At 43.8% G+C, this 25,263-nt stretch overlaps 1 protein-coding gene across 1 annotated transcript in view; it reads right to left on the bottom strand.

Annotated features, from left to right (window-relative positions):
* Nucleotides 1–1,104: 1,104 nt before the first annotated feature.
* The window catches only part of LOC113013773 (apoptosis-stimulating of p53 protein 2-like), a gene marked incomplete at its 5' end in the record, with an annotated part of 25,815 nt that continues 1,656 nt past the window's right edge, over nt 1,105–25,263 (bottom strand). Inside the window, 11 exons of the mRNA XM_026154921.1 lie at nt 1,105–1,597; nt 1,980–2,179; nt 2,669–2,835; nt 3,033–3,166; nt 3,354–3,491; nt 3,597–4,369; nt 8,247–8,643; nt 9,904–10,007; nt 10,310–10,432; nt 10,576–10,795; nt 10,964–11,128. Of these exons, the coding sequence (XP_026010706.1) occupies nt 1,556–1,597; nt 1,980–2,179; nt 2,669–2,835; nt 3,033–3,166; nt 3,354–3,491; nt 3,597–4,369; nt 8,247–8,643; nt 9,904–10,007; nt 10,310–10,432; nt 10,576–10,795; nt 10,964–11,128 (2,463 nt within the window). The remainder of the gene's footprint in view (nt 1,598–1,979; nt 2,180–2,668; nt 2,836–3,032; nt 3,167–3,353; nt 3,492–3,596; nt 4,370–8,246; nt 8,644–9,903; nt 10,008–10,309; nt 10,433–10,575; nt 10,796–10,963; nt 11,129–25,263) is intronic.

Here is a 25,263-nt window from a genome sequence, read left to right as displayed (position 1 = left end):
GGATATTCGTGGGAACTGGTACACGCTGTCGTATACGCCGGTCAAGCACATCCCGAACATGCTCAATGGGTGACATGTCCGGTGAGTATGCTGGCCATGCAAGAACTGGGACATTCTCAGCTGCCATCTGCCCTGAACAATGTGAACCATGATTCATCCGTGAAGCGCACACCTCTCCAACGTGCCAGACGCCATCGAATGTGAGCATTTGCCCACACAAGTCTGTTACGGCGACGAGCTGGAGTCAGGTCAAGACCCCGATGAGGACGACGGGCATGCAGTTGAGCGTCCCTGAGACGGTTTCTGACAGTTTGTGCAGAAATTGTTTGGTTGTGCAAACTAATTGTTCCAGCAGCTGTCTGGGTGGCTGGTCTCAGACGATCTTGGAGGTGAACCTGCTGGATGTGGAGGTCCTGGGCTGGTGTGGTTACACGAGGTCTGCGGTTGTGAGGCCAGTTGGATGTGCTGCCATATTCTCTGAAACGCCTGTGGAGACGGCTTATGGTTGAGAAATGAACATTCAATGCACGGGCGACAGATCTGGTTGACATTCCTGCTGTCAGCATGCCAATTGCACGCTCCCTCATTGCTTGTGGCATCTGTGGCATTTTGCTGTGAGACAAAACTGCACATTCCAGGGTGGCCTTTTGTTGTGGGCAGTCTGAGGTACACCTGTGCACTACTCATGATGTCAAATCAGCATCCTGATGTGGCACACCTGTGAGGTGGGATGGATTATCTCAATATGGCAGATGTGCCCACTACCACACATTTGGACTGATTTGTGACCACTGTTTGGGAGGGATGGTTATATTGTGTATCTGGAATGAGTTTTAGGTCTCTACGTCCATCCCATGGGGAATGGGAGCAGTAACAAAGGTGTTGCGTTTATATTTTTGTTGAGTGTATATATATATATATATACTTACATTTCTTTGTGTCTGATGGTGTTGACAAAAACCTTGCACTTCCCCAGCAAAAACATAAATTAAAAAACACCTGGGAGATTGTACCAAAACATACTCAGACAGCCAAAACTTTGTGTAACAATTATATGTAAATATGTTTTAAAAAATCAAAAAATAACTTTTTTACCTGTTTTGTCCCTAATCTCAGGAATCGCTGAAATGCGAACTGCCAAGAAAAAGAATTGCATTTTTTTTTTAAATTTAAATTTAACCCTATTACAACTGTTGTGAAAATAATGCAGCATTTCATATAACACCATATCAACAGTCAAACATGGTGGTGGTAATGTGATGGTCTATGGCTGTTTTGCTGCTTGAAGACATGGACGACTGTAATTTGGAACCATGAAATCTGAAATGTTTAAGTGTGACAAATATGCAAAAAAGCTCCTGAGAAATCCAGATGAGGTTAAATCCTTTTCACATTCAATGAAAGATTGAGAAACATTTCCTTTTTTACATTTATTTTTTAAAAATCAACAACATCTGACTTTTTTTCCTCTACTATAAGAACCCAGAGGTTTATTCCCATGATGCACTTCTCTCGTGGAAACATGTAGTCCTCTGAAAGAGACACAAGCCGTCTTTTAGGCCAGGCTTCTTTGCCGGGGCTTAATCCTCAGATATAGCTGGGAATGAAAGATAGAGTTTCTCATTAAAACACCATTAAGATAACATTAAATACTGAAACGTCAAACTTAAGACTGTTAAGTAACAGGATTCTCAAAGCAGTTTTTAAATCTGATTAAAACATGTGATTTAAGGCCAACCTGAAGTAGCAACAGATTGGCAGACTAGACAGTTTAATTCCCGCACATTAGGAAATCTTACCGTCTTATTCTTTATTACATTTTTCTGATATTCTCCTGGGATGCTTTTTTACTTTAACAAGAAAGTTTTAAATGCTGATGTAATGGGACCCTAAACCCAGAAATCTGAACATTTCCTTATGAGTAGCTTCAGTCTAAAATGTTTATACAAGCTCTGCTAAATTTGGCATGGGCGGCTCACCCCCAGAAGGTTTCGGGGAATGTATCCCTCATGGTCACCGCATTGTGCCCACCACCACTCCGTTTCCACCTCATCCTCCCTTCTCAGCACTGTCATGCAGTCACCCTCACTGAAGCAAAGCTCGTCGTCACTCTGAGGCTTATAGTCCCACAGGGCATACACTACACCGTGATTCATCACACCCATCTTCTCCTGAACACCTAAAAAGACAAAAATAGATTAAAAGTTAATGAGTCTGATATTCTTTAAGCTTTTATGTGAAAATGTAATAACCTGAGACAAATTTAAACTACTTTAAGTCCAAGTCCATTTGCTGAAACACAAGCCTCACAAGTCTAGAAAACTTTTACAAAATTGATTTACTTCCTTGATATAACTGGTCTGAACCAAACCCCCTTAAAATGCATGAACCTATTCAACAGTCCTCAAAATCCAGGCAGATCACAACAAGATCCTTATGGCACCCAAGATCTTTTAAATCTCCTAAAGAACAATTAAGCAAATTCCAAACTCACCTGTAACCTGTACAGACACCCATCATAAATCAGTAAATCTCTTGTTGCTACAGAACACGCTCAACCCCTTGAAAGATTTGCGAAATTGTCCTTGAAATCAACAAATGTGTTATGAACTATGAGGCTTATCTCCCTGAACCCCTTTTGTTAATATGTTAACAGGTTTTGTCTCACCATAGAGGAACTGGGAGCACTGGACATAGCCATCTTCCATCTCTTCGCACTTGTCAGCAGCTGTCTGCATGTCACTATATGTTGTGGCGAATACAGCTGCTCCAGACTCGACAAGGAACTTACAGACCTGAACGTTGTTACAGGAGGCAGCACAGTGAAGGGGCGTCCTGGAGACACGAACAGAAGGAGAATGAGTAGTTAGTTAATAAGGACTGGTGCTGTGCCAAATTAATTTGTTTTCTTCCTACCATAGACAATGTAAAAGACAGACATAACATCCGGAAGTTATGTCCGGAGGTGTCACCATGGCTAAGTCCATCTTTTATACTGCCCATGTTTTCTACTGTTTCCTACATAGGCTCACCAGCCGTCACTGTCGGCAGCATTAACATTGACACCAAACTGAACCAAAAACTTGACAATCTCGGTGTGGCCGGCACAAACTGCGTTGTGCAGAGCTGTGATGCCCTCGTCGTTCGGCATACTAGGGTCATCCACCTGAAAGACACACAGTAACATACTGACCATATACCCTGGGGTGAAGAACAATTAAGGAATTTGCAAGTATAAATCTTTTTAGTGGATCTATAAAATAAGTATAGCAGTGTGTAGCTCCCACAATTTTTTGGTACATGTACAATGATAATAATGGGCTATTTTATTCTATTTGTTTTGTGTGACTCACATCATAGATAACCCTCTGGACAAGATCATATTCGCCCTCCAGAGATGAATCCAGTAGCAGGGCCAAAGGGTTGAACTTGACCCGCAAATTGTGGTTGGCTCGCTCTTTGCCAGCTTTATGGAGGTTTGATTTCTTACCCTAAGAAGAAAACAGAACTGCAATAAATTAGAAAAAAAATTGTGTTTGTATTTTAGGCAAACTGGATTTTTAATAACCTCTCAAAATCTGAGTCACCTCACTCACCGGCAGAACTGTGACCTGTCCTGCAACCTCTGGTGGCTGCAGGGGAACAGTATCATCTCCCTCTTCCAACTCCCCGCAGCTGGGGTAAGGTGGGGGTGGGTAAGGAGGGAACTCCTCTAGAAACGGTTCCTGGTGAGCTAAGGTTGATGGACATTTCTCTTTCTCCTTGTCCTTGTCTTCCAGCAGTGATAGCATGCAGTGGCAGGAAGTAGGATCAGAGATGGGTGAGCAAGGGGGTAGTGGGGGTGGGGTCAAACTTTTCTCAGGGAGTGGCTCTTTCAAGTCAGTTTCACTTTCATCCTGAACCCTGGCTACTCCATCTATGCCACCCATCCTGTCCTCATGAACTGTAGGCTGTATATGGATCCCTGCAGAATTAGCCGTCTCCATGGGGATGGTTTCCATAGCAACCAGAGTGGTTTTCTGGTAGAGCAGTTTCTGAATGTTGGGTCCTGCTGGGCCTTCGGGCTCTGTGATTGAGTTGCGTTTCTTCAGGGGTCGGGGTGCATGTTGCAGCCAGCGACGCAGATTATCCAGGTCAGCATCACTGGGGTTCCTGTGAGAGTTTGATATGAAGGGGAGGAGCTTGGTGGGTCTGAGCGGGCAAGGGATACTGTGTTCCGCTGTTTCTCCTCCGATACCTTCAGTGTTACCTGGGCAACTGTTGTCAGCTTCACTTCCGTCAGGTGCACAAAATTCAGAATTGAAGGAATGGTTTTCTGAGCTGATTGATTGCTGCCTGCTGCTGGCTGGAAGGACTGGTTTTCCATACACTAAGAAAAGAAAGAGAATACATGGATTCACAAGACATTTCTCACAGCAAGCTCTATTTGACCTCCATTAAACAAAAGCACAGATTACAAATTACATGTTTGATTATTGTTTGGGGTGAGAGGAAAAAAAACTCCCCCAAAAAACTTCATTATTGATAGATAAGTACCTGTTTTTCCTAAATACTGATACTGAAAAAGCTTGCTTTGCCAATAAACTACAAAGCAAAGGCAAATCAAGTGGTATCTAAATCAGTCCCTGACAACATGCCAGTAAATACCAGTCACAGCTGTTCCCTTCACCTCACATGGTGAAGTTTCCAAAATATAGTCTGAACAAGTACAACATCACAGAGGAAATGCTATCAAGTACTGGGCTATAAGTTTTATTTACATCCATCATGCAGGTATAATTAATGGAGTGAAATACTCCGTATTTTACTTCTAGGAGACAGGCTTATGGCCTGTATTTGTATAGTGCTTTACTAGTCCTTAAGGACCCCAAAGCGCTTTACACTACATTCAGTCATCCACCCATTCACGCACACATTCACACATATTGGTGATAGCAAGCTACATTGTAGCCACAGCCACCCTGCGCACTCCCGGCGCACTGACACAGGCGAGGCTGCCGGACACCGCGCCACCGGGCCTTCTGACCACCACCAGTTTTCTCTGTCAATCGTTCCTAGTTTAGTTATCTGTACAGGGAGTGCAGAATTATTAGGCAAATGAGTATTTTGTCCACATCATCCTCTTCATGCATGTTGTCTTACTCCAAGCTGCATAGGCTCGAAAGCCTGCTACCAATTAAGCATATTAGGTGATGTGCATCTCTGAGAAGGGGTGTGGTCTAATGACATCAACACCCTATATCATGTGTGCATAATTATTAGGCAACGTCCTTTCCTTTGGCAAAATGGGTCAAAAGAAGGACTTGACAGGCTCAGAAAAGTCAAAAATAGTGAGATATCTTGCAGAGGGATGCAGCAGTCTCAAATTGCAAAGCTTCTGAAGCGTGATCATCGAACAATCAAGCGTTTCATTCAAAATAGTCAACAGGGTCGCAAGAAGGGTGTGGAAAAACCAAGGCGCAAAATAACTGCCCATGAACTGAGAAAAGTCAAGCGTGCAGCTGCCAAGATGCCACTTGCCACCAGTTTGGCCATATTTCAGAGCTGTAACATCACTGGAGTGCCCAAAAGCACAAGGTGTGCAATACTCAGAGACATGGCCAAGGTAAGAAAGGCTGAAAGACGACCACCACTGAACAAGACACACAAGCTGAAACGTCAAGACTGGGCCAAGAAATATCTCAAGACTGGTTTTTCTAAGGTTTTATGGACTGATGAAATGAGAGTGAGTCTTGATGGGCCAGATGGATGGGCCCGTGGCTGGATTGGTAAAGGGCAGAGAGCTCCAGTCCAACTCAGACGGCAGCAAGGTGGAGGTGGAGTACTGGTTTGGGCTGGTATCATCAAAGATGAGCTTGTGGGGCCTTTTCGGGTTGAGGATGGAGTCAAGCTCAACTCCCAGTCCTACTGCCAGTTTCTGGAAGACACCATCTTCAAGCAGTGGTACAGGAAGAAGTCTGCATCCTTCAAGAAAAACATGATTTTCATGCAGGACAATGCTCCATCACACGCGTCCAAGTACTCCACAGAGTGGCTGGCAAGAAAGGGTATAAAAGAAGAAAAACTAATGACATGGCCACCTTGTTCACCTGATCTGAACCCCATTGAGAACCTGTGGTCCATCATCAAATGTGAGATTTACAAGGAGGGAAAACAGTACACCTCTCTGAACAGTGTCTGGGAGGCTGTGGTTGCTGCTGCACGCAATGTTGATGGTGAACAGATCAAAACACTGACAGAATCCATGGATGGCAGGCTTTTGAGTGTCCTTGCAAAGAAAGGTGGCTATATTGGTCGCTGATTTGTTTTTGTTTTGTTTTTGAATGTCAGAAATGTATATTTGTGAATGTGGAGATGTTATATTTGTTTCACTGGTAAAAATAAATAATTGAAATGGGTATATATTTGTTTTTTGTTAAGTTGCCTAATAATTATGCACAGTAATAGTCACCTGCACACACAGATATCCCCCTAAAATACCTAAAACTAAAAACAAACTAAAAACGACTTCCAAAAACATTCAGCTTTGATATTAATGAGTTTTTTGGGTTCATTGAGAACATGGTTGTTGTTCAATAATAAAATTATTCCTCAAAAATACAACTTGCCTAATAATTCTGCACTCCCTGTATTTCTAGCCTAGGTTGTCTGGTATCTGGTCCTGTTCATGCCTGGTCTCACCTCAGTGTCCTCAGTGTAATGACAGGATTTCTGCGAGCAGTTTTGTAGAAATGGTGTCTAAAGGACCACTGATGGTTTTTTATAAAGTAATTATTGAAGTTAACTCAGGAAGATCAATTGGAGAAAAAGAGACAAAATAAATATCAGTGGTTCTGAAAGTACATGATGTTACATCTGTGAGATTGTTATGAGTAATTTTTTACTGCTGATCTGCACTGTGTTGGCACATGACATTGAAGAAGACAACGGGATGAATTATATCCTTAAATTAAGGATATAATTCATCCCCTTGTACACTTTCAGAAAGACATCTGCTGTGATGAAATCTATTCCTCACTGCTGTGTAATCCATTATTGTAGATTGAAATGTTATTAGTAAACGATCAGACAAAACAGGGTTTTCAGGAAATACTGTTAACTGTTCAGTTTCGATCCCATATGTCATAACAAGATCTAGTGTATGATTAAAGTGGTGGGTGGGTTATTTTTTCATTTTGAATACAACGGATTAAATGCATGGATGATAAAATCACCTACAATAATTATCCTATCCGAGCTGAGCACTAAATCAGATAAAAATTCTGAGAAAACAGCCAGAAACCACGAGGCCCAAGTGAACAATAACAAATAAAGCTGTTTGTGTGGCTGTAATTTCAAATAAATTACAACTCTGCCTGTGTCTTTGGTTGATTAATAAGCTGGAGTGGAAGATTGCTGTCACACCCCGACTTATATTATTTAATAATAGACACTATTTTACTCTTTGGTGCATTTGTGGATACTATGTTTTTCTTTTGTTGTTATTTTTTATGTTTAAGTCATTATTTTGCTGATTTTTGGTTTGTTTTTTCTTGGTTTGGGAACAGACACAGTCTCTAAGGGGTTTTGGGGGATAACAGGGGGAGAGAAGCTGTGGAGAGGCGTGTAAGACTGCGACTCTGCTTCCTGATCCCAACTCTCGATAGTCACGCTTTTTTTGTGGGGGGGAAATTATTAGAGACATGGACAGTTTGGTGGTGTGGTGGTGTGAAGAGTGGAGAGGCCAAGGTACTAGTCAGTCGGCTACGAGCTAAGCTAAGGTAGTGAGTCCCTAAAGATGAATGAATACTTTGAATATAATTAGCAGGTTATTCAACAGAAAGTGTGCTTTGGATAAAGCATTTAAGGATTACACTATGTAATAATATAAGTTTTTAGATCAAATTTGAATCGAAATAAGCTACAGAAAACACCACTGTGTGCTGTAACAGGAACAGGAAGTGATGCTCTACCCCAAGACCAAGTGTTGGCAAGTTTGTCGCACACACCTTATTTTTCTGCAACGATGTAAATGCAAAAGCCTCTCCCCTGTTGACTGAATTTTGGTGTTTTGGTGAAATTTTTTAAATTCATATTTTTCTACTAAGACATATACTACATTTTGGTGAATAAGGAGGACCAGTGCTTCCAAGGACCAATCTTACACTGATCAAAATAATCAGAAAAATCCTTTTGGCCATAATTGTGCAGCCCTATCTTAACAGGAAGAGTATTCTAATACACGGGCAATCGTATCAGTGGATTACCTCGGGGCTGGCTCCGAGGCAGTGTTCCTTGGCCACTGTGTTGGTATCCCTTCCCCAGTGTAGCCTGCTGGGTGTACATCGAGTAGATTGAGGAAGCCGCCAGGGTCTGAGGTTTCTGAAGCACAGGTGGGGGACAATCAGAGAGTTCTGGGGTGTAGGGTCGCACAGCAGCAGCTGGAGGACTCTCCTGCTTGTTGGGCAAAGGGAGGGTGTTGCTATGACTGGATAGAATTCCTGGAGCCCTGAGGGGGGCCCCAACTGGCTTCACCTTACCTGGGAAGGTGCCAGTGTTATAGGGGGCTTTGGAGAAGGCTGACAGGCCAGAAGATCGGAATGGTTTGGGCTTGCTGGGAACTGGAGGAGGTGCTGTCAACTTGGAAAGACTTTTGGATGAGACCTGAAAGTAAAATATAGCAAACGTGGAAACACAGGGTTATACTCAGAGATTGATGATATAACTGCAAAATACAGAAAATGAAGCAATAAATCAAATATCAAAATGAGCTGAAATGTAAAATGGCTTTACATTAAAATTGTAAGTGCTCAGCAGCTATTAACCGGTTTGAGTTTGACTTTTCATATTTAGCCTTACAATTATTGTACCGTAATTGTCGGGCTATAAGCCGCTACTTTTTGCACAAGCTTTGAACCCTGCGGCTTTTAGTCAGGTGCGGCTTTTCTATGGATTGTCCATGATTTTTGTGATATCGTAAGAGGATTTGTTTTGTTTGTTCCGCTGTTGTACGGCACTACGTTGCCTGGCGAAAGGGCATGTGATCAGACACACAGTATCGGGGTTCAAGAGTTGTATGTTGGTCACATGTCCGTCCGCCAGGCAACGTAGTGCCGTACGAAGTAGCGCGAAAAACAAACTTCAAAGTAGCACTACGCGTTCAGCGGGAGGCGTGGATGATGAGCGGCGATAAACTTGCGAAAAGCAGGTTATGCTCAACTCCACCGGTGGATTCTGACAGCGTGGAAAAGTGTGAAAACATCCACGATCACCAACGGATTTCGAAGGGCTGGACTGCTGCATGATGGAGAGGAGGACACCGCCACGGCCCTTCTGAGGGTGTTCGACTCTGACACTGACAACGAGGATTTGTTTGGTTTTGAAAGTGACAACAAAGGAGAGAAGCTGAGAGTGGATGACGAAGCCACCCTGAGCCTGTTCGTTTCCGACACTGGAGAAGAGGACTTTGGTGGTTTTAGTGCGCAGGAAGAAGAGAAAGATGGTGGTGAATGACTGACTTTTCTTCTTGTTAAAGCCGTGTCACTGCACCTGAGCCTAAAAGGTAGTCCGAAGCTATTTTTCTGGTGTGCTGTAGGTTATTGTTATGTACTACATTTCTTACTCATTTATGAAGCACAGTATATGTTTCGTACTTGTAATTACCGCTACTTGTACATATACCTAAAAAGTTATGCAAATATGTACCCATAACTTGTTTTTCAAAATATTAATAAAAGGGGTGTGTCTCCAAACAGCCATCTCTTTCCTGACAATTCGCTTTGTGCATATTCTCTTACATATGATAAGTCAACATTGAAACACCTGCGGCTTTTAGTCAGGTGCGGCTAATGTATGTACAAAACAGGATTTTCTCCTGATTTTAGCTGTATGAGATGTAGAGACTAAATGGAAGCCCACTGATACCTGATTGTCCCTGAGCAGGTTCTCTGTGGAACGATTAGATCGTGAGGGGATGGGAGGAGGAATGTCGGACCCAGAGTAGCTCTTGTCTATGGCGGTCTCACCACCTAGAAAAGAGAAAGTAACTCTAACATCCATGGGACTTTGTTTAAACAATTTTCTATCTCCCAGATCTCATTCCTTCTATTCTCAGGTTGATTAGCCTGTCATTTGTACATGGTATTCTATGAATGCATGGATAGACCATCCTTAAATTAGGTTTTCAGTGAATGTCTCAATGTCTCAAAGAATCAGCGTGCCTGAACGTTTATGTGTCAGATTAGAAATGTAGTAACAAATGATTGTAAAGGCATAGAAAGTTTAAATCCTCTTTCTGCAAAAGGTAAAACAGAAACAGGACCTAACTGACCTGAGTTGCGGCAGCTTAGACTCGACATGCGAGGCAGAGTGGAGGCATGCTCGTAACCCCTACTGGATTCGGAAAATGAGCTTTCCCAGTCAAAGATCTTGCTTGTTTTTAAGGTGTTGAAACCTGTGAGGCAGAGATAACTACATCAAGTAGAGTTTTGGTACTAGAAATAGAAGTGACTAACTCAGACTCAAATAGTGTTTCAGCATGCTAGGACAGACTCAAAACATAGAAAAATATATTTCTTACATCACGGAAACATGTACCTGAGGCTGGTTTGACAGGCCTAGGAGGTGGCTTCAGTGATGAATCAGCCATGGGCAGGGTGACAGTGCCATCTGGGTATGCTGGCTTCACCAGAATCTCCTGGCGGACCGGCACAGGTGGCCCCTGAGAGCTTGATGTGGAGGATGACTGGATGTACGGCCCCACCGCTGCCACTCTGGAGCCCATGCTATATTGTGGGGCTGTACAGTCTGAAGCCACCTAGAGTGAGCAGAAATGTTTGACTGCTGCAGCCTTTTCGATCAGTACTTGTATATTAAGCAAACAACAACAAAGCAAAAATAAATGTTTTGTACAAAAAACAAACAAAAAAACCTTGAAATTGTAGAAATCTACTTTTGCTGATATTTTTTTCCTATATAAACTCACTGGCTGGTTCTCATTCTGCTGCAAAGCAGCCTTTTTCTTCCAGAGCCGTTCCCGGAGTTCAACCAACCGACGGTCCATCGCAGCTACTTCCAAGTTCCTTTTGTTCAAGCTGTCTCTCTGCTGCTGAAGCCTGCCACTATGATCCTGATTCAGCTTGTTTCTTAGCTGTTTGGAAAGGAGGGGGTGAGAAGTCAAAGTATGATTGAAAACCAACAGAAAAAATATTGTCTAGAATAATTTATTAGACACTAGGTTTAACCTCCTAGCAACTGTAGCTGGAAGTACTAACAGTGTGAGATAGAGGTATGTACAGCCTGATATCAAATCACTCCCTATATCAGTGGTTCCCAAGCTTTTTTTGCTTTTACGTTTAGTAAACAATTAAACAAATACAAGTTCACTCAGCAGCCGCGGAGCAGAAGCCAGGGGGAGTTGCAGTGACGCGCCCGTGAGCTCCGCCGGCAGCCAGCTGTGCCTGAGTGACCGAGCCCCGGGCCGAGAGGCCGGGGGCACCCCACCTCCGAAGTGGTCCGAGCGAGCCCCAGGTTCCAGGCCCCGATAAGCGGCCGCCAAGGAGTGAGCCGGTGTGTACCTGGATGCCCACCCCCAGACACAAAGAACCACCAACGCACCGACACCTGAGGGAGTCCGCCACTGGCAGGGGAAGTGGTGGTGGGTGGAGATAGGCCTCCAAACCTTGGAGGGCCTGAGGTGTCCCCAGAGAGGTGGTGTCTGATACCCAACCTGACATATAGACACAGACATACAGGCACACACAGACACAAACATCCATTCCCCCCCTCATGCTCTCATATACACTCACTCCACACTCAACCAACGTGGAGACAGACATAAAGAGACGCTGTACACACGATCACACTCCCCAAGCGTACTCTACAAACCGGGTCTAGGTACCCTTGCCCCTGGTGGGGGGAACTGCACCCAGACCCAGGTGGTGTTACCCTTTTCCCTGAGGTGGGGAGAGGCAGACCACCCCGACTCCGTAGCAGCAGGGAGGCCCCACTCCTCCCCAGTCGGACGGCCAACTCCTCCTAGCCCTCCCGCTCCAGCAGGCCGCAGAGAATGGGGGTGGGAGAAGACTCCAAACCTCCCTCCACCCGCTCATTGTAGTGTTGATGCATGTGTGTTCTAAGGTGCAATTAAAACCCAGGAGGGCATGGAGCTACCTGCCAAGGAGCAGCAGGTAAGCGCATAGTCCCTCCTGATAGCCCTCAATGTCTAAGTGTATTTAAAATTGAGAGGTGGGCAACGACGCCAGGGGTGAGGTGTACACCCTGATGGTAATATGGACTCCGTGATTGTGCCCACCCCCAAGATCCTATATGTATGTGTAATGAGAGTGTGAATAATGTGAATGTCTAAGTTGTGGGATAAAATTGAGGCAGAGGCAGCCGGAAGGGGACAGAGGGGGGGGGGGGGGGTAGCCTCCTCTGCACCCTGGTGACATACCCCTACTCCAAGGCCCTACATGTGTGGGTGGTTGTGGTGGAGCGGGAAGAGGGAGGCAGCTGGAGATGGGGAGGGAAGGAAGGGAGGGGCAGGTAACCCCTCCCTGGGGCCAGCTCCCCCGCTGACCCCAGTAGGCACTCCCACACTCCGCGACCCGCCAGGGAAAGGGGGCCCAGGCCCATCCAGACCGGGGCCCAGTGCAGCAGCGCCTCCCGGCCCCACAGAGCCCGGGACAGTCCACCCAACCCCACCACAGAGAAAACTGCACCCACCCCACCATCCACTCATCTTCCAGTCTACATAAGACAGTAAACGCCCAGGCTGAGATCTTCCTCCACCTCTCCTGTATCTTCCCCTCCTGCAGAGAAAGTCCCTTGTCCATCAGGGAAGTGACAGACAAGGTAAGCGACCCATGTTGTAGGTGACGTCAGACGCCAGAGATTTTGGCGGAGAAAAAAAAAGCAAATGGTAGCATAGAGTTTAACAAAGGTTTTTCAAGCTTCAGTATTACCAAATATACTAATCAATTGTCATATAACTAACATCATCTGTCCTATCACCTTTATCACCCTGGATGACAACGGGGAGAGTTTAGACGCTCTCCAAGATTACATCGACCGCTGTTTTCAAGATTTAGTAATGAAGAAGGCCCTGAGTGCATCTTCCCCGGCTAAAACTGAGACGCCGTCATCGAAGAGATGTCGCCCAGCAGACTCCCCCGGTACATCATCGCCTGCCGGCAAAGACATCACAGACATCCTGGAGTCAATCGACAAGCGATTGTCCAGTTTCGATGCGAGGCTGGCCCTGGTGGAGATCTTACACCGGGAATCTAAATCTCTGAGAGAATCCCTGGAATTCAGCCAGCAGCAGGTGGAAACGCTTGCCGCTGAAAATGCCACGCTACGGGAGTCGGTTAAATCTCTCACCGATAACGTGACCCAGCTAAACATTGAAAATAAAAAAATAAAAGAATCCGTTATCAATCTACAAGCCCGTAGCATGAGAGATAATCTTGTGTTTTCTGGTATTCCAGAATCTGCCGGAGAGGACGCAGAGGCAACGGTGAAAAGCTTCATTAAAATCCACCTGAAGCTGCCGGAGGACACCGTAAAGAACATCGATTTCGTTAGAGTGCATCGCTTGGGGGGCGTGCGGTCGCGGACCGGGAGACCACGGCCTATTGTGGCCAAATTCGGTCAATTCAAACAAAAGGAACAGGTGAAGAGTCGCGGCAGAGAGCTGAAAGGAACTGACTTCAGCGTGAACGACCAGTTCCCCAAAGAGATCCTGGAACGACGCAAGGTCCTGTTCCCAGTTCGACGTAGCTTTATCCAGAAAGGCTCCCGTGCTGTCATCGCCGTGGACCGGCTCTACGTGGACGGACAGCTCTACAGCAACCCCGGCACCACACCGTGGTTATATTGACTGCACTCCAGATAAGAACCCGCTACACTCTTTTCTTATTCATTCACACTCTCTCCTTTAACATGAGTTTAACCTAGTAATATCAATATGATGTCATAGCAGATATAACACCGTCACCCTCCGTCATTGCTTTAATTGGAATGTTTCCGTTTCGTTTCTTTTTTTTTGGTGTTGCTCACAGTTCATGTGGTTTCTTTCTTTCTCTTGTCTTTCACTGCTGTGATCACCCACTTCCCCACTCACCTACAAACAACACCCTCTATTTCTCCATATTTTCACACCACGATCACGCAAACACATCAGCTCAATGGCAGCACATTCACAACAGCCTCACAGCACGCACAGATTTGCAGGACACATAACACAAGCCACGCTTGTTCATATTAGTGAATATTCACACACATAGTCAGATTTATGGAGCCTCTCACCACACTTCTTTTTCTCTTTCTATTTTACAAACAAGTGATGTTTCCACATCCTCTCCACCTGTCTAAACGAAACACCCAGCGTACATCATTAGACATACACACACAATTATGGGCATGCTGAGGTTTGTCACATGGAATGTAAATGGAGCTGGCTCCAGAGGAAAGAGGTTAAAGATATTTAACCAGCTTAAAAAACTACAGGCTACTACAAAACTACAGATGTTGTTTTATTACAAGAAACTCACAAACCTGTCACAGGATTAAACGAACTTAAAACACCTGAGTTTCCTAACGTGTTTGCAGCCTGTTATAATTCTAGACAACGGGGAGTAGCAATTTTAATACATAAAAATGTTAATTTTACAGTACTCGATACAGTTATAGATCCAGAGGGTAGATTTCTAATTATTAAACTATCAATATTGAACAAAAAACTATGTATTGTAAGTATATATGGTCCAAATGTTGATGAACCCTCATTCTTCCACGGATTTTTTAGTGCACTCTCTGAACACCTTGATTGCACACTCATTCTTGGCGGTGACCTCAACCTTGGACTAAATAAAGACATGGATAGGCTCAACACAACAGGAACTCAGCGCAATTGGCAGTCCACAAATATAATCAATCAGTATATGAGCGACTTTGGTCTTTGCGATGCATGGCACTCTCTTCACCCCACCAGTAAGGAATATACTTTTTTCTCGCATGTTCATCACTCTTACTCTCGTCTGGATTATTTTTTGGTCAGCAGCTCACTGCTGTGTGACATTTCAGACACTGAGATTCATCCTATAGCTGTCAGCGATCATGCTCCTGTATCTTTAACACTAATGCACAAGAATAACACTACGCCAAGAAAAAACTGGAGATTTAATATATCTCTACTAAAAGATGAAGACTTTATTAAATATTTTAAAAAGGAATGGATTTCATATTTAGACTTTAATGACACTCCCGGAATATCTGCTTCTGTTCTATGGGAAGCAGGGAAAGCTGTGATGAGAGGTAAAATAATTTCTTTCTCATCACACAAAAAGAAAGAAGAAAACAAAAATATTCAGGAATTAGAAAAAACCATCAAATCACTAGAAGAAGCCTACGCGTGCAACCAAGATCAGGAAACATTGAACAAAATATGCAAAACAAAACTAGAATTAAATGAAATTATTAATAAAAAAACACAATTCCTTATACAAAGACTACGCTTGCAGAATTTTGAACACAGTAACAAATCAGGTCGATTTCTAGCTAACCAGCTAAAAATAAAGAAAGAAAAAACAACTATATGTGCTGCTAAAGATTTATCGGGGAACACAATATATGATCCTGGAAGAATAAACAACATTTTTAGGGATTTCTATGAAACTTTATACTCACCACAAATAAACCCATCTAAAAATGAAATTGATCTGTTTCTTGACAACGTAACTCTTCCAAAATTACTAGACAGTGAAGCAATGGAACTGGATTCGCCACTGACGCCAAGTGAACTCCAGGAAGCCCTGATAGGTATGGCCAGTAATAAGGCTCCAGGTCCAGACGGCTTCCCTGCAGAATTCTACAAAGAATTCTGGACAATTTTGGCACCAGTATTCCACGGCATGTTGCAGGAAATCGAGGAAAATGACAGACTACCACCAAATATGAATTCTGCCAACATTAGTCTCCTGCTAAAACCAGGCAAAGACCCTTTATTTCCCTCAAGCTATCGTCCAATTTCTCTTTTAAATGTAGACCTTAAAATAATCTGCAAAGCTCTCTCAAAGAGATTAGAGAAAATGACCCCCCTCTTAATTCATCCTGACCAAACTGGTTTCATAAAAGGTCGGCACTCCTCAACAAACACTCGTAGATTACTTAATTTAATAGACTACTCATACGATAAAAACATCGAAACCATAATATTATCTCTAGATGCAGAAAAAGCATTTGACAGAGTTAACTGGAAATTTTTATTCGCAACTTTACACAAATTTGGTTTTGGAAACTCTTTCATAAACTGGATAAGAATATTATACAATTCCCCAACAGCTCGTATCAGAACAAATGACCAGACATCCTCCAGCTTCTGTCTCCTGAGGGGCACCAGACAGGGATGCCCACTCTCCCCTTCACTTTTTGCAATTTTTATCGAACCTCTAGCAGCAACATTTAGACAGGCTACAACAATTAAGGGCATAAAACAAAATGTAAGAACATAGAACATAAAGTCAGTCTCTATGGGGATGATGTGTTGCTTTTTCTGCAAAACACACAAACCAACCTCTCTGAGGTAATTACTTTAATAAACTGGTTTTCAAGAGTTTCAGATTATTCAATTAACTGGCCAAAATCTACAGTTCTCCCCATTAACTGCTCCTTCCATAATTCTTCCTCTGCCCCACTGCAATCCGGAAATATTAAATATTTAGGTATTAATGTCTCTCCTAAGCTTTCAGACTTAACTAAATTAAACCACATCCCACTTCTAAAGAAAGTAGAAGGCGATCTGACTAGATGGAAATCTTTACCCATATCACTCATGGGAAGGGTCGCCACTATAAAAATGATGATCTTGCCAAAAATAAATTACTTATTTTTGATGATCCCTAACAAACCATCACAAGATTGGTTCAGATCTCTGGATTCATATATTTCCAAATTCCTTTGGAAAGATAAACCCCCGCGTATCAGCTTAAAAACGCTACAAAGAACCAAGGATAGAGGAGGATTAGATCTGCCTAATTTTTACCAATACTTCTTAGCCAACAGGCTTCAGTTCATCTCAGAATGGTTAAAATATACCTTCTTAGATGAGCCCTGGCTAGATGTTGAACAGGCACTATGCAAGGATCTAGAGATTTCAGACCTACCATTTATTAGCTCAAACATCAAAAGACATGAATGCTTTAAAAGTATCAACATCAGCTTTTCTCTGACAGCATGGTGGGAGTTTCTAAAAATAATGGAATCTTCATTAATCCCATGCAAACGTACACCTATCTGGAATAACCCAGACATATTACAAAACAATAATATGATTAATTTCCCAGAATGGAGTTGTAAAGGAATTAAATACTTAGAACATATATTAGAGGGAACAGAATTTATTCCATTTGACAGACTAGTTGCACAATATGGGATCGACAAGATTTTTAGAATATCAACAAATTAAATCCATAGTAAAAAAGAAATTTAACCTCAGTCAAGTTGAATTACAAACACCACTAAGTGCGGCACATTTTCTTACTCTTAAATCCCCCAAATTATTATCTAAAATATACAGAACACTTTCTAAATTAGATGAATCAATATCCCTTCCTATTGCAAAGTGGGAAGCAGATTTATCAGTCAGCTTAGACCAAAACTTCTGGTCTCAGATTTGCTTAAAAACCTTTAAATTAATTAAAAATCCCAGTCTGCAATTAATACAATACAAAATACTACATAGAGTGCACTATACAGGTCATCGGATGTTCAAGATGGGCTTTACATCTTCCAACAACTGCTCACACTGTCAAGGCAATACACCAGACAATTACATCCACGCTCTTTGGTTCTGTCCACCAGTGCAAAAGTTTTGGCGCGAGATATGTGAAGACTTATCAAAGTGTCTGAAATGTAACATTCCAACTTCCCCCTTAGTGTGTTTGTTGGGCAGCTTAGATAATGTCACTTCAGAAAAGAATATAGCCCATATGGTTTTCACTGCCCTATGCATAGCCAAGAAAACTGTCCTCATGAACTGGAAAAATAAAAATAATCTTAATTCTAACCAATATAGAAATTATCTATTAGATCATATTAGTCTTGATACAGCCTCTGCCACCACATCAGATCAATTGCTCTGGGCTCCTTTTATCAGCTCCATCACCTAGTGGGGGTGGGGGGTCATAGTTTGGTCCCGCCTTCACTGTTGTGATTGGTGTGGGGGTAGGGACAGGCTTAGGGCGTCGGGGGGTTCCCCGGAGGCATCTTCCTTGGGGGGCTCAACCCGGGGTAGCGGTCATGTCCGGTTAGGGGCTCTGTTGGCTCTCAGGTGACTATTTCCTCGCGGCTGCGTGCAGCGGGGCTAGGGGAGGGTCTGTGCTGACGGACGTGGGTTACTGAGCTGGTAGCCTGGCTGCCCCTGGGTGGGTCCGGGACGGGCGTGAGGTTCTGGGGGCGCTCCGTCTCTGGGCTGGGGCCCGGGCCGGGCCTCGGGGGCTTGGGTCCTGGTTGGTGTGTTGCCGGGGTTGTGGGCGGGTGGGTGCATGGGGGCCCAGCCCTGGAGCAGGGTGCCGCCGGTGCGTCGAGCCACCTGGAGGGCTCTACAACTGGTGGGGGAGATGGTCACTACCCGGCTTTCTTTAGACCGCGAAGGCCGGGTTCTCAGGTGGAAGCAGCCTCTGAATTTGGACACCCCCGCTGTTTCCGGGCTGGCCAATAATAACGGTGACATTTAACGTATTTTATCTGATAAATAAACACTGTAAAATGCATTTATCACCCTAAATTACTAAAATATCGATATTTTAATGTGAAAATCGATTCTAGAACAGAAATGATTGGTATTGGAGGAACCGATATTTCAGGATCGATCCACACATCACTACCCCTAACTTTCAGTAGCTGTTGAAAGGATAAAGTTGTGGTATATCAGTGGTTATAAATACCATTATTACTTTGGGATTAGTTTAACACAAAGTTAGTGCTGATCTGGGAGCATTGCTGTGAGTCACAGTGCGCAGCCTAAAGGTCCTTTCACATCGGCGGCAGCATGTGCTGCTAATGCTAACTAAAGGCCAAGGATCCAGAATTTGTTGCGCTGGCTGTTGAGCTCTGTGGGTTTTTGCAGCAGCTCTACCTGTACTAGATGCACCTGCTCCTTGTCGTTTCTATCTCTGACTTTATGTCCTCTACAAGAGTTTGGGTTTTTTTTGCTGGTCCTTCAAATGTTCAGTAAAAACATGTATGCTAATTCATAACGAAGAATGCTTTGTAACTATCCCCACTAGTGAAGACTGTCATTTCCACAACACTGCCCCCCCTCCCCACCCCGAGGTCCGCAGCGCTGTTGAAAAGGCTCTAGAGGTCCCTGTATTAAGCACGTAAACCTGTCACACAAAAATCACCAAACTCGGACGACCACAGACTGTTTTCCCTTGTGGTGATGAAGGAAAACGCTGGGCTGGCATGTAAAAGGGCATTTATTCCCTTCAAGGACCTGAAGCTCCATAAAGCACCCCTCCAATAGCCAAACCTATCTGTTCTCTGATTGGATAGTTAAATTTGTGATTGACATGACATTGGCCAATCAGATGAAAGGAAGAAAAATAGGGTCAAAATTCGTACTTGTAACTTGAAACTTGAGTGCAGAGTTTCACGTGTATTTTTGGCTCAGTTCACACACAAACCTTTTTTTACACACATACGAATTCGTTTTACACATACAAATCCTGATTTACAAATACAAAATATTTATGACCACAATTTGAGCCCATATAGTTGGTCATTATAAGAAGTGTTTGTGACCTAAACATCAAGAATGTGGGATACTGTTTGTCTGTGATTTGGAGAACCCAGTTCGTGCTCCCGACGCAGGGAAAACCAATTCTGCAGGGGAGGCCTATCTTGGCCTTGTGCAGGTAAAGCCAAAGGGAAGATATGCTTCACAATATTTTCTAGTCTTTGGCTTGGAAGGCAGTTGGTTTGGAAACATATTTGGCGATGCTTCATACCCTGCTTTGCATATGTGTGGAAGCCCCGCCAAAAACCTGTCCATTATGCTACCATGCCCCCCCCCTGCAATGGCTCTGCCCCCCCCCCCCCCCTCCCCAGGGGGCGGGCCCCACACTTTGGGAACCTCTTCTTGAGACTTAAGTCATGACACACTTCTCTCCCCAACATAAGTTGCCAATATACACTCAACAAAAATATAAACGCAACACCTTTGTTACTGCTCCCATTCCCTATGGGATGGACATAGAGACCTAAAATTCATTCCAGATACACAATATAACCATCCCTCCCAAACAGTGGTCACAAATCAGTCCAAATGTGTGGTAGTGGGCACATCTGCTATATTGAGATAATCCATCCCACCTCACAGGTGTGCCACATCAGGATGCTGATCTGACATCATGAGTAGTGCACAGGTGTACCTCAGACTGCCCACAACAAAAGGCCACCCTGGAATGTGCAGTTTTGTCTCACAGCAAAATGCCACAGATGCCACAAGCAATGAGGGAGCGTGCAATTGGCATGCTGACAGCAGGAATGTCAACCAGATCTGTCGCCCGTGCATTGAATGTTCATTTCTCAACCATAAGCCGTCTCCACAGGCGTTTCAGAGAATATGGCAGCACATCACACCGGCCTCACAACCGCAGACCTCGTGTAACCACACCAGCCCAGGACCTCCACATCCAGCAGGTTCACCTCCAAGATCGTCTGAGACCAGCCACCCAGACAGCTGCTGGAACAATTGGTTTGCACAACCAAACAATTTCTGCACAAACTGTCAGGAACCGTCTCAGGGACGCTCAACTGCATGCCCGTCGTCCTCATCGGGGTCTTGACCTGACTCCAGCTCGTCGCCGTAACAGACTTGTGTGGGCAAATGCTCACATTCGATGGCGTCTGGCACGTTGGAGAGGTGTGCGCTTCACGGATGAATCATGGTTCACATTGTTCAGGGCAGATGGCAGCTGAGAATGTCCCAGTTCTTGCATGGCCAGCATACTCACCGGACATGTCACCCATTGAGCATGTTCGGGATGTGCTTGACCGGCGTATACGACAGCGTGTACCAGTTCCCACGAATATCCAACAACCTCGCACAGCCATTGAAATGGAGTGGACCAACATTCCACAGGCCACAATTGACAATCTGATAGACTCCATGTGACGATGTGTTGCACTGCATGAGGCAAATGGTGGTCACACCAGATACTGACCGGTTCTGGGTCCCCAGACCCCCGATAGCGCAAAAAACTGCACATTCCAGGGTGGCCTTTTGTTGTGGGCAGTCTGAGGTACACCTGTGCACTACTCATGATGTCAGATCAGCATCCTGATGTGGCACACCTGTGAGGTGGGATGGATTATCTCAATATAGCAGATGTGCCCACTACCACACATTTGGACTGATTTGTGACCACTGTTTGGGAGGGATGGTTATATTGTGTATCTGGAATGAATTTTAGGTCTCTACGTCCATCCCATAGGGAATAGGAGCAGTAACAAAGGTGTTGCGTTTATATTTTTGTTGAGTGTAGTTAAAGGTTTTTAGTCTTTTTAAAAAATATTTTCACATATCTGTGTTTATGTTTTTAGCTCCTATAACTGTGCCTTGCCTAGCCAGAGAACCAAACTGTCTTTCATTAAACAAACGAATTTAAATTAAAATAGTAATATTTAGACCCACACAGCATGCTCATCCAACTACTAATTTGGTTCTTAGTTGCTGAAGAAGATCCACATGTTAGAAAAAAAAAGAGTTATTCAGGAAAACGAAAATATTTCCGCTGCATACAGACTAAAATAAAATTTTCCTAACAGGAGTGTAAGGGATTTATGCTAACTTTATGCTAATGCTAAAATAAGATATTAAAGTTTCAGATAGGGTTTTCTTTTTTTTGGGGGGGGGGGGGGGGGAGTCACCAAATATATTGTACACACTTTTTAAATATTTGAATTATTACAAACAACATTTGTGAAATTACAGCAGTGTAATATCCTGCAAAATAATCGGCTAACTAAATCTGCAACCAGGTAACCGAACTTGCTAGCAAACCTGAGTAACTTGCTAAACATTATAGCTTATTAATCAAAACACAACAAAATTGTAAGAAAAAACAGGAGAAAGTCAATTCTTGTAGTCTTTCTAGTGTCCTGATGATTCATTCCAATCTTTTAGTAATATTTCCCTCAAAACAATTTTCAGAGTTACTCATCACTTATTGTAGCCACCTCACCTTTTCTGGCCGACTTTTGCTGGATCAGCGTTTGAATCATCAACCAGCAAGATGTGGTACTCCCTGTATGCAGAGAAATACAGTCTTCACCACAAAATTACACCACAGTGGTTAATAATAATCTCCATTCACATAAAAGCTGAGGGTGAGTTTAGCTCTTACTGTTTTAAATGTAAAAGTAGCTCCAGTCAGCTGAACCAAAGACAGAGGCAGTGTTGCCAACTCCTCAGTAAGGAAAATTGCTATTGGTTGTCCTAAAAGTCGCTAGAAGTCAAATGACGTCATTGTCTAATTTGCATAATTGGTCATGCTAATCTAATTGTAACCTATGTTGTTGGAGAGAGAAATAACATCATGGAAGAGACATAATGTGAGTAAAAAACGTCCTAAATGCATTTAGAGTTTATTTAGAACTACAAATTAAATTTCTTTTAGCAATTATTGTTTTTTTTAATGTCACAATTCCAACCCTGCTCCTTTACCCGGGCTTGGACTGGCAAAAGTGACCCGAAATAGGCACTGTGGTGGAGTTACTTTGTGTGTGTTTCACAGCAAAATCTCCAGTGTTAAATTAACACTAGAGAGTGTCTATATGGGTCCACACCTCTGAGTGTTAAATTAACACTTTTGACAGTGTTATATGTTTAAAAGTAACCTAGTCAGTTTTGAAGATTAACAATGGCTAACACTGAGCAGTGCTGATTTTCTAACACTGGAATATTTCTAACATTTTGAGTTATTTTCCTCAACAAAGCCCCCAGGGGGGCTAGGAGGAGGAGTTGGCCGTCCGACTGCGGTCTGGAGTGTGGGGCCTCCCTGCTGCTGCGGAGTCGGGGCGGTCTGCCTCTCCCCACCGCAGGGTTCGTAGACCCGGTTCGTAGAGTACGCTTGGGGAGTGTGATCGTGTGTACAGCGTCTCTTTATGTCTGTCTCCACGTTGGTTGAGTGTGGAGTGAGTGTATATGAGAGCATGAGGGGGGGAATGGATGTTTGTGTCTGTGTGTGCCTGTATGTCTGTGTCTATATGTCAGGTTGGGTATCAGACACCAAGGTTTGGAGGCCTATCTCCCCCCACCACCACTTCCCCTGCCAGTGGCGGACTCCCTCAGACATCGGTGCGTTGGTGGTTCTTTGTATCTGGGGATGGGCGTCCAGGTACACACCGGCTCACTCCTTGGTGGCCGCTTGTCGGGGCCTGGAGCCTGGGGCTCACTCGGGCCACTTCGGAGGTGGGGTGCCCCCGGCCTCTCGGCCTGGGGCTCGGTCACTGAGGCACAGCTGGCTGCCGGCGGAGCTCACGGGCGCGTCACTGCAACTCCCCCTGGCTTCTGCTCCGCGGCTGCTGAGTGAGCCCTCATCTGGGACTCTCCTCAGCTCTTTCTGGGACAGTGGCGCGGCTGCCCCTCTGTTGGTCTTCCTTGGTCTCTTGTGTTCTGAGGGCCTCTGGATGTCTGGAGTTTTGATATCCTCCATACCTGCTTCATGGCCTGGGGGACGGGGCTGTGGCCCCCCCACACCCTCTAGCAGATCATTACATGAAGGAACCTTTTAAAAAAACAAGCGCGTCCATGGTCACAGGTGTACACACGGGTGCTCACACACACAAACTACACCCTTTTTGGCTCCTACCTCAAAGCACACTGTGTTCTGTTGATCTTATGTGCTGCACAATAATGTTTAATATTTAGTATTTACTGTCATATTCCCATATATCATTGTGATGTTGTTTATTCTATTACTCTTGTTTTCTTCTGCTTGTTTTCTTTTTTCTTTCTCAACAGGTGATCCAGGTGATCGATATATGCATTTTTTTTCTTTTTTTTTTCTTCTGCCCGTTCTGTTGGTTTTGTTTTTTGCCCTTCTCCCCCGTCCCTCTTCTCAGCTGTTTCTCTTTCCCTCTTTCTTTCTCCCCTTCTTTCCTCCAGTCAAGTCTGTCCCGTATTCAGCAAGTGAAAATAAAATAAACAATAAAAGGTGAATCAAATGGACCATTATGGCAAGGCTGGGATGGTCAATTTGGTAAAGTAAATCCGTTGGGCATCTTTCTTTGCCTTTAGACAATAATTCTGATGGCAAAAAGAGCCAAACGGGACAGGAAAAAAAAAAAAAAAAAAGAGAACTTTTCCCCAACTCAGCCAATGGACCTCTGTATGATAAGGAATGTCGGCAAACTCTGAATCTATTTCCTGCACAAAAGACTGAAATTTACGGTAATTTAAACCTTTAGCTAGAATACAATTGACCTTTTGCGTTACAGTACTCATTACATGCTCCATTTTTAGGACATTACTACACAGCGTTTGCTGGTGTATGATGCAGTGATATGCTGTTAACTCACCCGTATGTTTCACATCCTGCATCTTTTACTCGAATCCTGCCGAATACTTCTCTTTTTTCACCACACATTGCGGGTGCTCTATCTGTTGTAAGTCCAACAGGTTTGTCCCAGGGCAGACCTGGATGACCTCTAATTTTCTGCTTTTTAAATTCAGATAAAACTGAGGTTATTCAGCCCTGAACATTTTAGAAATATGGTATCTAACCAGATTCTTACTCTGTATGGCATTACCTTGGCCTCCAGTAACACTGTGAGGAACCGTGAAGTAATTTTTGACCAGGATATGTCCTTCAATGCACATATTAAACAAATATGTAGGACTACTTTCTTTCATTTGCGCAACATCTCTAGAAATCCTGTCTCAGCACGACGCTGGAAAACTAGTTCATGCATTCATTACTTCTAGGCTGGTCTACTGTAATTCTTTATTATCAGGATGTCCAAAAAAACTGCCTGAAAAGTCTTCATTTAATCCAAAATGCTGCACAAGAGTACTGACGGGGACTAGAAAGAGAGAGCATATTTCTCCAGTACTGGCTTCTCTTCATCGACTCCCTGTTAAATCCAGAATTGAATTCAAAATCCTGCTCCTCACATACAAGGTCTTAAATAATCAGGCCCTCATCTTATCTTAATGACCTTGTAGTACCATATCACCCTTTTAGAGCACTTTGCTCTCACTCTGCAGGCCTACTT

This window comes from Astatotilapia calliptera, chromosome 20, assembly GCF_900246225.1.
Source record: "Astatotilapia calliptera chromosome 20, fAstCal1.2, whole genome shotgun sequence".
NCBI classification, from domain to species: Eukaryota; Metazoa; Chordata; class Actinopteri; order Cichliformes; family Cichlidae; genus Astatotilapia; species Astatotilapia calliptera.
This window is presented reverse-complemented; position numbering and strand designations above follow the sequence as displayed.